At 44.8% G+C, this 14,418-nt stretch overlaps 1 protein-coding gene across 1 annotated transcript in view; it reads right to left on the reverse strand.

Annotated features, from left to right (window-relative positions):
• MTHFD1 (methylenetetrahydrofolate dehydrogenase, cyclohydrolase and formyltetrahydrofolate synthetase 1) overlaps window positions 1-13,665 on the reverse strand; it is a 42,649-nt gene extending 28,984 nt beyond the window's left edge. Inside the window, exons 1-7 of the mRNA XM_054826286.1 lie at window positions 13,135-13,665; window positions 4,767-4,851; window positions 2,582-2,641; window positions 1,819-1,872; window positions 1,314-1,450; window positions 1,079-1,179; window positions 604-740 (exon numbers count right to left, since the gene is read on the reverse strand). Coding sequence (XP_054682261.1) covers window positions 604-740; window positions 1,079-1,179; window positions 1,314-1,450; window positions 1,819-1,872; window positions 2,582-2,641; window positions 4,767-4,851; window positions 13,135-13,175 — 615 coding nt within the window. The 5' untranslated portion in view covers window positions 13,176-13,665. The remainder of the gene's footprint in view (window positions 1-603; window positions 741-1,078; window positions 1,180-1,313; window positions 1,451-1,818; window positions 1,873-2,581; window positions 2,642-4,766; window positions 4,852-13,134) is intronic.
• Between the last annotated feature and the right edge of the window lie 753 nt (window positions 13,666-14,418).

The following is a 14,418-nucleotide window of genomic DNA, read 5'->3' on the forward strand; positions in this document are numbered from 1 at the left end:
TGTGAGTTATATTCAAATACACCTACCCTCTTTTCAGCTTTAATACTTGCCTACAGAGCCTGGCAGTGTTGATTGCTCTACGAAATCCAAGTAGGTGGCAGCACAGCAACACACTATTTCTGTCACTCTCACTGCTAAAGAGGAAAATGGTACCAACTCCCAGTCATAGAAAATAGACTGGGAAAAAAAAACCCCTGGAGAAAACATTTGGTTTAGCATTTCCCAGTCATTAAAGCAAAAGACCACCTGGTCTTTTTGAGGGAAAAAACCCAACATATGCTGTCTTGCAGGCCACTACTTGGAGATTAGGAAGGGATGATTCTTTAATGCTGAGAATTTTCTCAGCACTTGCCCAAAGAAAATGAAAATAATAATTTTATTGTTATGATTAAAAGCCTCTAATTAAGGGCCAAAAATAATCAGGATCCTATTCCAGCAGAAGTATTTATACAACCATCTAATGAACAGGACTGGGAAACTGTTTCAGATGAAAGATGACCCAGATCCAATGACTTAGAGTAGCAATACACCAAGAAGCAATGTAGCAGGCAGCACTGGCTTGCAGCAGGTAACTACAGCTTTATGCATCCATCCTGTCATTACCTCCTCAGCCAGTGTTGAGGTCTTCGAATGGCATGTGGTTACCGTTGCGTGATTCCACAGCAGCAGGTCATGCATGGGAGCACCAACAATCTTACTGCGACCAATCACTACAGCTCTTTTGCCTGCAACCTGGATGCCTGCACCACAGAAAGTTAGGTGAAAGTAAAAACCGGTCATTGTGCATTCTAGTACAAACTCACTCAAACGGCTCTGGAGTCTTTTGGTCAGTTTAAGTCTGGGTCTGGTACTTCAGGATACTATTTTTCTTCTGGGTTGTGTGTGATAGAGAATCGGAGCTGGGAGGGAAGGAGGAAGGCCTGCTTTAAAACTAGCTCTTTTCCTGTCTGAAAAGGCAGAGATGAAATGTGGCACCTCAACAAAAGTTTCAATGTGAAGCATAGCCTCACGAGGTGCATAATTTTTCCTCTTATTGAAGACTACTGCACTCATGAATAATGGATGGAAACCTCCTTACCTGTCTGCCTGATAAGTTCCATGCATCCTTTTGGCGTACAGGGAATAAAGCAGTCTCCCAGGTCCCCTCTAGAGAGTTTCCCAGCATTGATGCTACTTAAGCTGCATTTTGAAAGAATAAAGGCCAAGTAAGATTCCCAGCCTCATGATCACCATTCAAAAATAAAAAATAAAAAAAGGAAAGAAGTTTCTTTCTGGAGTAGCTGTCATGCTCTCCAGGGGTGAAGTCAGTTTACCCATCTACATCCTTCTCAGGTGCAACAGCATTGGTTATTTTTTCTGTATTGATGGGTTTATCAGAGTCAAGTGGCAGCTGCACTATAAAGCCATGAACAGCGGGGTCTCCATTCAAAGAGGCAATGCACTTGAGGACCTACAAGGAAGTAGAGATGAAAAACCTAATGGCTGATAAACTGAAATACGACTGATGCAAAGGAAAAAGCACAATCCTATCTGGATTAAGACACACACACAATATGTTTAGTTTTTCAACCCAAGAGCACAAATGACTCACATTTTTTATTTTTAGAAAAATACCTGTTAAAGTTTCTGTATTTTACATTGTAGAGTTTTAGTTTTCTTTTAAAAATAAAAAAATCTCAGCAGGTTCCCAGGCTTTTTTTGTGAGTTAATATCTATGGGCAAGCAGTCTTTTTATATAAAAAAAGGGCAAATACAAGTTCATCTCTTGAGCTCAAGACCAAAATTATGTATTTTTTCAGTATCGACTACATCACTTACGTCAGCTTCTGTTGCTGTGTTTGGCAGTTTTATGTGATTGGCATTGATCCCAATCTGCAAAAGACAATACCAACATGTTATCTGATTTCTGAATTGACATCAGAGATCAATCTGGTTATTTTCTCAGTCCAGCCCAGTCACAGCTACATTCTGTCACATTTCCCAGGTCTATCTCCTGTTCCCGTGGCTACAGTCCTATTATTTAGAAATATCATCAATGAAAGAGAAGAAAAAAGATTAGTGCTTTGCCCACTTAGATTGGTCCATACTCAACTGTCCTATTCATCTTTTGACATGAACAACATCATCTTGGCTTGACAGCATACTGCCCTGAAACGCCAGCAGAGAAGATGCCAGTTATCACGTAGGGAAAGAGGGACTCATCTACGTTCCCAGCTCTGCTGTAGCATGTATTGCATCACTTGGCGAGAGATGCAAGGCAAGTGCAGTTACAAGTCATTCAGGGAAGATAAGCACATGGCCACAAGTCAGGAAAGATGGAGCATCAGGACTTCAGACACATGTAATCTAGGAGATGATCACACAAGAAGCGGCACCAGCCCACACTGTTGTTACCCCACTTGGCTAAGTGTCAGGTAACACACCTATACTACTTCCTTGTAACAAAGGGTTCAGGCCAACACTGGTTTCTCCAACACGGGAAAAGCTTACATGAAACTATTCAATTTACATCTTTTTTTTCATATTCAGATTTGACCTACTGTAGGAGGGTAAAAAGAAATATTAAGAGTTTGGCCGTTACCTCAGCAGCGGCCTTCAGCTTCATGTTAATGTAGAGATTCGAGTCATCCCGATTTCCAACCTAAGGATGAAAAGACAGTTGAGTCACACTGCAGAAGAGAGACCCAGTCACAGGCTGAGATGGGCTTAACCCTTAGCTTCCTTTGAGCTATACTAAGGAGACAGAGGTATTCCTGAATAACTGTAAAACACACTCTTAGAGGCGATGAGTAGCTGGAGCTAAGAAGAAAGTGTTCTTTCAAGTAAGAAGCCGTTAAAGACAAGTTGTCTGATCTCCTGCATAAACACTATTTACACCTGTTGAAAAACCTTAGAAACACAGTGTTCTCCACAGCAGAAAATACTGCCTGCCATCTCATCTGAGAAAGTTAAATCTCTAGCTAATTAACATGATCAGCAGGTGCTGATAACATCCAATTATCTGATTAAGGCTTTCAGAAAAGTTGGGCCTCTGATACCCAGGAATCTTAATTTTATGCACATACATGTGCTTTGATGGAGAGATTTCTTCCACTACTGTTCTGTACCCTGAGAATTTTCCTGCCAAAGAAAAACCAATAAAACAAGAACAAAGTGATGCACAAAGAGAAAGCAGCAAATGGAACAAATGCCTGTAGTTTTTGGCAGTATTGGGTGATTACAGCACAACTGCATTTCAGAAGACCGCTTGCAACATCCAGTATGCTTTGTTAAAGGCAATAGTCCTTGTAACCGTAAGAAAACAGAGGGCAAATAAGGAAAAGCTGATTAGCAAACTCTTGGAACCCCGTTCCCTGATAACTTGGTAGCTATCCCTGGTTCTCACACAGATTACAAGCTGCAGGGGTGACTGTTACCTGATCACCCAGCATACACTGGTGGTTCTTCCCTACGGTTAAACAAAGGGGCTGTCTCCCCTTTAAAGTCTGCTGGGTTTAGGAAAAGGTCTGCCTCATACAGGGCAGAAAAGAAGGAAGAGAGTGGGCACCGGGAGACGTCAGCAAACTGACCACATATATTGTGCAAAAGAGGACATTCTTGACCACAGGATGAAAAATAAAGATTAACTGATTTATTCTTCGAGCTCAGAGGACACCAGATACCTCCCAAGAAAAGAGCACATATTGTGTGGGGTGCTACATATCAGAAATAGCTAATTCTCCTGACTTAACTGAAAAATAGACAGTATTAGGAGATGAACTCCAAGCCCAGACTGTTTGGTAGCTTACAAAAGCGTCAGAGAGCCAAAGAGCAAACAGGTTGTACAAGACTCTGAGACAACCCAGGATTGAAGAGAACACAGGTCAACCAAGAAAAAAAATCCAGTAACACTACAAGACAACAGTTTTTGAAGACAGGTTAGAACGTCAGCAGATTGGCAACTTCCATCAAAGCATCCCTTACTAAATTTTAAATAAAAGACCTTCCTCTTTCCTTCTAAACTTCTGTAGATAAGTCTTCTGTAGAGATGGTCTTCTTGAAGCTAATGGAAAAGAAAAACAGACCCCCCCCCCCAAATTTTATAGCTGCAAGGGAAAAAAAAAAATCACCTTAATTCTGCCAAACACAGGCCAAAACCCTATACTGATGAGTGCTTTTTTTCCTCCGCAAGCATTTCTGTGTAGACCCTAGCACCTACTCACACTTCTGACAGACACCAAATTCAGCAATGGGATTTTGTTCCATCCCCTGCACTCAAAGTCTTCTTGGCCAAAGGTGATTTCAGTTGGTTTTTTTCCCCACCCTCCCTCCCTTCTCTCTCCACGTTGCAATGTTAACAGCAGGCCAAATCCCTTAATAAACGCCCCATTTCAAAGATTTCTGGTACAAACACATCTCTGAAAGCTGACAGGCTTTGAGGATCACACAAATGCAGAGACTGGGAATAAAGTCTACAAGTGCTGCTTCCTCTTAACAGGCAAGAAGCCCACTTTCACCATTTTACAAACATAATGCTCAGAGAACTGCAAGGGTCTGATGAAAGAAAAAATACAAAATGAACCCCAAAACCCCCAAATGTTTCTGGGCTCCAGTACTTGGGGAAAAGACATCACAGGACTGTGTTATCATCCCACAGGGACCTCTGCTCTTCTATTCCTTATAAAATGTTGCCATTACAAGGCAGCTTTGATGAAGCTCATCAGCTGTGCACTTACCACAGCAAAGCAACACAGATTTTCTGTAGTTGTCATTAAAGAAAACAATACCTGCAAAATTGCGAGTCCTGGTCTGAAGCCTGGAAATTTCTCTTTCATCTCAAGAACTTGCTGCTTTAGTCTCTCTCTCACTTGTCTGAAGAGGGGAAAAAAAAACACAAGGTAGTAGTTAACCAAGGGGCTGAATTACCATACAGTGATAAGTCAGGAGTTGAAAAGATGACAAATGGGCAAACTGACAAACACATACTTATGCCATGAGTACACAAGTCCCAGCAATCTCCAAGTAAGATTAATGTCCATAAATCACTAAGACACTTTGGAATTTTCATTCAAACTTAAAAAAAAAATTTAAAAAATTTGAATAAGTTCACATTGTGCGTCTTTACCCTCCTTTTCACGGCTTCATAGGATACAAGGGTAAAAGAAAAAGTACAAAATTTGGCATGGAAATTCCTGGGATTTCAAACTCCCTACTCAAATGCAAATCCTCCTTCCACATGTGCTGTACCAAATCTACTTGTCTTCCCACAGGCACCAGTCAACACTGTCACACATGCTGTCCTGGTAAAGGATCATGAATCTACAATGGTAAAACTCTGGAAAATGGCTAAATAAACAGGAGGTACCCAAAGATACAAGCCTTCTACAGTTAGTCAATACTATGTGTTTCTATTTCCTGCCTGCTTGGCCTAACCCAGGCTGGGTAGGCTGCAGTCCTACACCCACCTTCCTGCCTCCAGTCTGCTTCTGAGCTTGCCAACACTCATGTGAGAAAATGCCCCCAGCCCGAGAGCTTCCAAACAGGGCAAAGACTTTTCCATGGGAGCAGGAAGGAGAATGGGAGGTGGACAGAAGAAAAGCAGTAAGGAAAATTAGCTAAGCCCTGGTACACAGCTTAGGTCAACTCTTCAGTGAAGACAAGTTGAAGGATACAATTATTAAAACAAAACTTTGAAGTGGAAGCATGAGAGGATTCACTGATTAGTTAATCTAGCTCAGATGTCAACTCATACTCAGTTTACAACGCAATGTTTTAGAGATAACAAGTATCCATCACTGACAGATTAGTCACAGACAGCTCAAAAGCCACTGCCACCACCCTCCCCAGCCTTTCATTCCTCTCTAATTTCTCAATCAGTCTGGCCCCTAGTGCATGATACTTTACCAGGGAAGGTGGTGGGGAAGATCCTGGTGCCAGGCCCAACGTGCTCTTTCAAATTTGAAATTCTGCCAAAAGCCCGGGCGCAGCCCCAGCACCACTGCTCTGTTTCCTCACCAGAAGCAGCTGGGGCTCAGAGAGAACTGACCAGTCGTGCCCATCTGATGGGCTCATGGCACTGAAAGGAGGCTGTGGCAGTTCACTGCAAATGTAGAGATACTCAGAGGCAAAAGCCAGGTAAGCAAACCTCACAGGACACTAGAGACTTGACAAGTCTGTCCTCTTCCATATGATTTCCAGCCCATGTCCCACCCACTCTTCTCAAAGAGATCAGAAGCCACTACCATCACGCTTAGCAAATCCGCCCTGCTCCAAACACCCTACTGTTTAAAACACAGATGGTCTCCTTGTGCTCACCTACCCTCAAATCAATACCACAAGGTCCGCTACTTCCCAAGTGGAACCAGACTTTGCAGACTGGAGGAGATGCTGTTGGTGCCAGTTCATTAAAAATGTGAACAGTGAGGGTACAGGGACACAGTAAGTAGCTGATGCCCAGCTGGGAGGCTGCAATTCCTGCCATATAGGGAAATTCCAGGATGACAGCCAGTGAAGCCAACTCTACCCTGCAACTATGAGCTCCAAATCAGAAATGCCAGAGGCATGAAGAAAGGGAAATGGGAGCAGCACATGGCTCTGCTGCAACCCAGCAGCACTGATCCCAGAGGATGGCTGCAGCTGGCCCAGCCAGAAGCAGCCCTCAGGCTGTTCTAAGTCCCATCTCTGGGGAATCGCGCAGCCTCCTGCTCTGTCCCACATCATGCGTCTCTCCTGCTGCATTCTGAATCACACAGTCAGAGCTCTGCTGCACCTGAGGAGCAGGGTCAGAGTAATTATAGGTGTTTGTGTTTGGCCAAGCTGTTCGAAGTCTCTTAAGCTTTGGTAAAAGAGATTGTTTTCAATTTTACTTAAGAAATAGTAGTTCCTAAACTTCCTTTAGCTATCACCTCTGTAAAAGACTTGACACAAAGACTGGCTTGCTATGACACAGTTTTTTGAACTCATCAGCCTTGTCCTAGCACTTCTTTGTGCTGAAGTAACAAAAGTTCATCTGCCGGGTGGCAAAATCAACTGCCTCTCCTTACGCTCCAGCTGTAAGCCCCTAGAGAAGGCACCAAGCCTACAGCTGCAGACGCAACAGGGACTGAGCTCATGAGCAGCACATAACACCACCACAGCGATCTCAAGGAGCATCAGAAACCCACTGCACGTGGCCAGCTCTGAGGGAGCTATTTCTGAGAACAGCCTCCGGTGTTCCAGTAAGGAAGGCACAGCACTGGTTTGTGGCCTGCAAACAAAAACAGATGTAAATAAATGTGAAATGCATCATAATTTTTGACCCAGTAAAGCCCTCATAAGGGACAGTCAACTGGAAAAGGTCTGAGGTCTGGGTTTTACTTTTAATCCAGTCTTCTCAGTGGAGGAGAAACAAGCCCACCTGAGGGTTTAGTTTTCCTCTGTCCTCTTTAAGGCAGGGCTGTGGTGTGCTTTCACTCCCAGCAGCCATGACTGCTCACATATTATATTGCTGTCATTTTCTGTAATTAAGCACTAGCTCACTTCCCCTTCAGCTACAAAAAAAAAAAAAAAGAGAAAGAAAAAAAAAAAGAGAAAGAGGTACCATGCACAAACACACCAAGTGGTGCTGCCAGCGCTGATTTGCTCTAGGAGCCCTGAATCGAGAAATCACTTGTTAGACAGCCACCTAGCGTTACGTACCACTGCTCTCTAGTTACCACAAAAGCCACAGGTGCAAAGGTTTGAGAGAAAACTAAGGAAAAAAAATAATCCTTGTTTTAACTCTGCAGATTTACAAATACATTACGAAATAATCTTTGCAAGCCAGCTGCTACTTTGTGATACAGTTTGCAAAATCCTATTGTGGTCTTCAAAAAGATAAAAGTTCATATTGATAAATCAACATTGTTTTTACTAGCTGTATAAAAACACTTTTAAGTCTTCAAACATAAAGTTGCAATTGTATGTGGCTGTTTCTCCAAAAGCCTTCCCTCTGACGCTAAGACCTCTCCTGTGCCCCCACGCTCTTCCACAAACAAGCTCAACACTGCAAACAAGGGTCCAGGGTCCACACAAGGTTAAGGACGCACATGGCTCTAAGCATACAGTGCAAAAGCCAGCTCCAAAGATTAAAGAACTTGTCAGCTTTTCTTTCTCTAGACTGCAACAGTGAGCTAAATTTGAATTCATTAAGTGAATTTCCCAGAACGGCAAATGACAAACCACACTCCTCCAGCTCTGCTGTAAATGGAGAGAGCAGCACAGCTCCCCTATCAGTGCCTCCTCAGGCAGATCCCACCACACCAATGGGATTATGTACGTGCAACAGCTCGGGTGGTGAGCATACCCCTCACCAGACTGAAGATGATGCCAGGCTGTGTTTCTGTCCCTTCTGTGAGTAATAAGGTCCAGAGTCTATGTGAATAGGGCCAAACATATGATCTGGCAAGTACCTCCTCAGAGACAACAATGCTCTAGAAGAGGCCTGCCCCCAAAGAGGAGAGTTTGGCCTCACTGCCTGGATCACAGATTCCCCAAAGGTTACAGAAACGTGAATCAGAAATGCTCTGGTTGCAGCCCTCCAGAAACGGCCATATAAGGCTGATGGTCCTCCCCAGCTCCTGCACCATCCAGGTCAGAGTTGTTGTCCCTACAGCCAAGTCCTCCTTACAGCCTGCAGCACTGCCACTGTCACTTTCTGTTGCCACCATGACAAAAACAACTACAGCGTGAACAGACAAGCTTCCCCTTCTCCAAACCACCATGGCGCCATGTCCTAGCTAGCAGGAAAACTGCATTATCTTCAGATACTGTGAAGAAGCTGCAAGCAAGCATGCCACAAAACATCCTACTGGTACCCCAAAAAAGAGACAGAGAGGAGTCTCTCCTGGGGCAAGTCACAAGTCGGCTGTCCCAGTGGAGTGGCACTGGGATGGGAAATGCCTTGGGAAAGTCTGTCTGAACACTGCTGGTAGGTAATTCAACAGATGGCTCCAGTTGAGGGAAGACACCATTTAGACAACAGAGCTGGAACCAGTTCACAAGTCTGCTGCATGATCCTGGCACACTGTCATTATCTCCAGGGGGAACTGCCTGCTATTTGCTACCACTTCCAGGCTCCCAAGGTTTTTAACCACTCCCTTGGTTGTGTCAGCTCAAATACTTGCATGAGCACTTTTCAGGCCAGATAAATACATGAAGATGCTTTTGCTTTTTTAGATGCTTTTTCATCATGTCCAGAACACTAATCCAAGGAGGGCTACACAATGGCTGAGCTGAAGAAGCAATTATCCATAGGGGATGGGATAGGCAGCATCTGAGGAACTTCTCAAATGTGGCTGGCTGCCAACAGAACGACAGAGTTTAAGTTTCACATAAAGCTGAGTCTTTAAAACTTAAGACAGAAGAGTTTGCCCCAAACATGAGTTACAATACCATGAATTGTGTCATGACCAGCTTCCCATGCTGCAACATCTATCACACCAATTGGATCTGCATCCCAAACCCACGTACAACACCCAACTATCAGGTGATTTAATCAGACGAAAACATAAGAGAAATAGATAACGACTCAATCCACCTTTGTGGGGCTGCAAGCACTCCAGACAATACTCTAGGCCATATCTACAATGGTCTGTCTTTACGAAGAGTGATATCAAGTTTCCTTCTTTCCACAAAGGGGACATGGCAGTCCCCTACACGTTCTTTCCCTTAGGACTCCCCCTTTCCATGTAACCTGGTGCTGATGTGCACAGATTGCAGCACTGTGGTCTTCTTGTTCACCAGACAATATTTTCTCCTAGCCTGTAACCTCTTTGGAGCAAGGTCCCATTTATTTAATTCTGTGTCTGTATAGCACCTAACACAAGGGGTTCTTGCTCATATTTGGGGCTACTCGGTGGCACTGAGAGGTACCGAACCACGCAGTTCACTTTAACTTAGCACATCCGCAGTGTGGTACCTTTCAGTGCCTGCCTGAAACATTCTGGCTAGGATCTGGTAAATGACATCTCACAGATTGGGGATGTTTTTTCCATTCAGACTAGATTTAGCTGGAGTTTCAATAGGAACTCCAAAAAAACCCTTTTGAGGCCCAGTCTGAAAAAGCTGAGGAGTTGCCTTTACTGCACTGCTACCTGCAGGTATAAGCTGAGCCTGATCATCGCTATATCCAGTACCTTAACGGTACTTTAAACTCAAAGCACCACCTGGCCCATCCCTTGGGACTGGGAGGGGTGTTAAGTCTTCCTTGCCATCACAACTCCTTAGCCACTTGTCCAGACCAGGAACACTGGTCCATTCCTGGTGCTATCAACCAATTCGGGCCAAGCCAGGGGTTTCCAACCCTGGGCATTCAGATAACGCCTGAACACACTGCACACTGCAGTAGACATAAACTGTAAAGAAGAGCCACTACAACATTTTGCTCTGAGTATCTATTTCAGACAAAGAAACAGTATTTTTATTTTAAGGGAATATTAGTAATAAAAGAACAGTTTCTACTGAAAGAAGCAGGCTTAGCAAGAGAAACATTAACTTAAACAACAAATCCTACACACACCACAATGTCTGCTGCCCTGTATGTTCTCCTTCACATGCACAATATAACCACATTTACTATCCTCACAGGTAATACTCAAAGCCACTGAAAATGCCTATTTTCCTTTGTACCTCTTCCAAGTCTTCCAAGACTTTTTAGGTGTGAACTAGCTGTATCTCCTTATCAAGATTTCCTTATTTATAGAGACAAGGAAGTTCGCTCTCTCTCTCAAAGTGTTTATTCTCTCTACATATATCACAAAAATAAGAATGCCACTATCTACCTGATTTGTGTTTAAATAACTAGCACAACTCTGAATTAGGTTTGGTTTTTTTTTTTTTTTACCTCTTTGGGGAAGGGGTGCTTGGTGGCAGAAGAAAGTTCACAGTACTTAGGAGTTTTGATTTAAAACACACACAGAAACGCAGATATAAGTAGCTAGAATACTACTTGATTGATTCACCTCATTTGTTAATATCTGACTGACTTACTTTAATCAAGAAAAGTGTAAGAAAAAACACTCCCTACAAGACAGCAGCTGGCAAGATTTTGCAGTAGATGTAAAGTCAGAAACACCGCCCTTCTACAACAGGCAATTCAGTTGAAAATTCCAAGAAAAAACAGATGCCTATCGCTTCTGCTGCTGCTGCCAGACTCGGCCTGAAGGTGAACTCTGGACAATGAGAATCCTCTGGACCAGCACTTCTCTAGAGGGCCTGGAAGAGAGGGACAGGTATCTGCAGGGCAGATAACCCATTTCCTCATGCCAACTTCAAGTACTCCTCTAGGAAAAAGCACTTATATGGTAAGGCCCATTCCTGTGGAGCACACAATGGTTTTGCTATACTGGACATAAATACAGCAGAAATAAAGGAATTGAAGAAGGACAGCTATACAGCTACAATTATTTTTTTTGTGTTCTCTTCAGGTCAAGATTTGATGCCTTTGGAAAACAGGCTTCAGCTAAACATCTTAGAGATGTCCTGGACACTAAGCAATCCTTTCTCCTGTATGTGCCTATTAAAAGCTTATGCCTCTTCCTAGTTATTTGCAAATCACAAAGGTCCTCATCTCTGCAAACAACTACTATTATAATACAGAAAACAGAAATGAAAAAGATCACCACTGTATCTATAAATTTAAAGAAAGTAAGTAATGCAATATGAACTGTCAAGGAAACTTGAAGTTTTAAGGTGAATGCTCAGAATACCTCCAAAACACACTCATTGTACCCAAGCCTGTGTCTTTCCAGATTTCTAGTCACTCTAAAATTGCAATAATATGTAGCTTGAAAGGACGCATTACGCTTCAGGTGCACTTTCTATGCCAGAAAAAGGAAACCTGCAACAGGCAAGTCATTAAGTACCACCAGCACCACACATAGGCATTGCAGAGCATGCTGGCCAAAAGCGTAAGGTGTAATGAAGCACACAAGACTGAGAGACTGCAACCCCCAAGTAGTACTGGCCCAAAAACTGCTGGGCAAAAACTATGCAAGCAGCCTTTCCTCATGGATATTCAGATTCAAGACCCATTAGGCTTACTTTTCAGAGATGCTCCACTGTCAGTTAGATGTAGATGTGTTGTACATAGCAATACCTAAGATCAAGTCTAATAACTTTTCCGAGATTCCTTTAGAACATTTCAAATGTATACTTTGCGTCCAAATTCCCTGGTTATAGAGAGGAGGCACCCAACAAATCTACCTATCCAAACTGTGTTTGCACAGAATATAAGAGAAGTGTTACCCTTTGCTAAACACTGCATTTTCCTAGGGTTAGGGGAATTCATTTAGCTTTCTTACTGGATATGTATGTATAGCAGCAGTAGGAGAAATAAGCAAACTAAAAGACACAATGCAGGGTCACCTATACTCAGAGTTTGCCAGCTAAGTAAAAACTGAAAAGCAGAAGAAAGCCTTTTCCTTCGGGATCTGCCAAATCTTTCAAACACCTCTGGCAGGACACTTGTGAACATTCATCTTGACATTATCCAATACATGGATTAATTTATCTTGCTTTAAAAAGGGGTGACCAATGCCTGCACAATATGGACACAGAGACCATACCCAAAGCACTGTTTCCCAACTCCTGCTCGTAAAGCACCCCAAGACCGCCGAATAAACACACAAACCCCGTAGTACTTCAGCCAATCGCTTCACACCTGCCTGGGCACTTATCTTGGCCCAGAGATGCTGAGCGGTCACAAGCCGCTCTGCAGGGCTGATGCTGGCCCAAGCAGACACACTGGCTGGGTTTCTGGGGGCAAGACAGCCACAACAGCACTTCACGTTCTTCTGAAGACCTTTAACACTTCCTTCGTTAAATAGCTCCCACTGTTTCCAGCCAGAAAGAAGTGAGCTTTGAATGCAACATAGCGAAAAAGCTTCAGGGTGTCTTCAAAACGCTTCATCCCGGCAGCTGAGCCAGAGCAAAGGCCACCACAGCCCCACTCCCCTGACCCACAAGGCTGAGCCCGCCGGGACGCCCCCAGCTGCGCCAGTTTCCTTCTGGATCGCGGCCATCCCGAAGGCTAAAAATCCGCCGCGGCTCCCCACAGAGTTTCCCCGCCCGAGAAACTCCCACCCTGCGCAGCGCCGGGCGCATGGCGGGAAGGGCAGGCGGCCCCGGGGTACGTACGCGGAGACTGTCTTTCCGCTGAGGATCTCGGCGGGGGCCATGGCGAGGGCGAGGAGGCAGCGGCCGAGCACGGCGGGACTCCCGGAACGTCTGCGGGACAGGCTGTCCCCACCGCTGTCCTACTCCGCGCTCCACGTGCCCCCAAAGTTTCGGCGGCCGTCAGCCCCACCGCGCAAGCGCTGCCCCCGCCCCGGAGGAGGGGGCACCGAGGGGCGGCCGTCCTGTGGTGCGTGCCTTCTCTCCTGTACCTCCCGCCGCCCTGAGGCGCCCGGCACCGGCCTGCTGCGGGGAGCGGTGCTGAACGGAGTAGGGGCGAAAATGGCCGCCAAAACACTTCAGAGGAGGCGCTGCCGGCGTTTCCTGGCGCCCTGCTTTGCGGAGAAGAGAGGCCTGGGCGGGCAGGGTCGGCTGCAGGCGCTGGGAGGGGAGAGCAGGGCGAAAGCTGCCTCTGGAGCTGGGGGCTGAGGAGTGCGCGGTGGTGGGATGCTGCCCGCCGGTCCTGAGGGGCTGACAGTGCCGGTCTGCTGGTGGTGGGCTCTGCATAGCGAATTCCTGGCCTTATCTTTAGGAAAATTGCAAATCAGTATAAGAATAATCTCTGTGTTTCACGTCCTGGGGTAGTACCATGGTACTCTTCAGAGGTTATGCTAAGAGTAATTCTTCAGGATTTCAACACATTTGTTCAACATAAAGTCACCAAATTGCTGGCTAGCCAGTGCGGAAAGAGGATAATGAAGAAAAGGTGGAGATTGTGGCCTGAAGTTCATAGGAGTGACAGAAACAGGTTCCTAATGGTCGCCTCCAAGGGATGAACTTGGAGTAGGTAATCCCGTCAGGGCTGACAAAGGTGTAGCTTCATGTCAGATCCATGCAGTCCTCTATGTGTATTATTATTTACAAGGATTCTCCTTGCTGTGCAGGCCAGTGCAGACATTTTAGGACCTTGCTTAGAGAGTCAGCACTGTTTCAGTGGTTTTCTCACATACATGGTAAATAAGTGATTAGGGTCCAGGCAGAGTTGGAGGTGGGAAAAGCAGTTAAATGTTGCTGAGACAGACTTGCTCAGGCAAGATAACGCTGCAACCCAGAAAAGTTAAGGAACTCATCAGTTTTTCCTGTGAATATCTAGCACATGGTTAGAGAACAGGTCCACGATTCAAGAAAACAGTGATAAAAAGGTCAGGGACAGAGAACTGACAAATTGGGATCAATGATGGTATGGACCCACAGTGTTAGGTCACTGTTAGGGAGTAGTAGTGTGTCTCTGCCTGCAGTAAGGCAGTC

The sequence above is a fragment of the Grus americana genome, chromosome 5 (genome assembly GCF_028858705.1).
Source record: "Grus americana isolate bGruAme1 chromosome 5, bGruAme1.mat, whole genome shotgun sequence".
In the NCBI taxonomy this organism is placed as follows: domain Eukaryota; kingdom Metazoa; phylum Chordata; class Aves; order Gruiformes; family Gruidae; genus Grus; species Grus americana.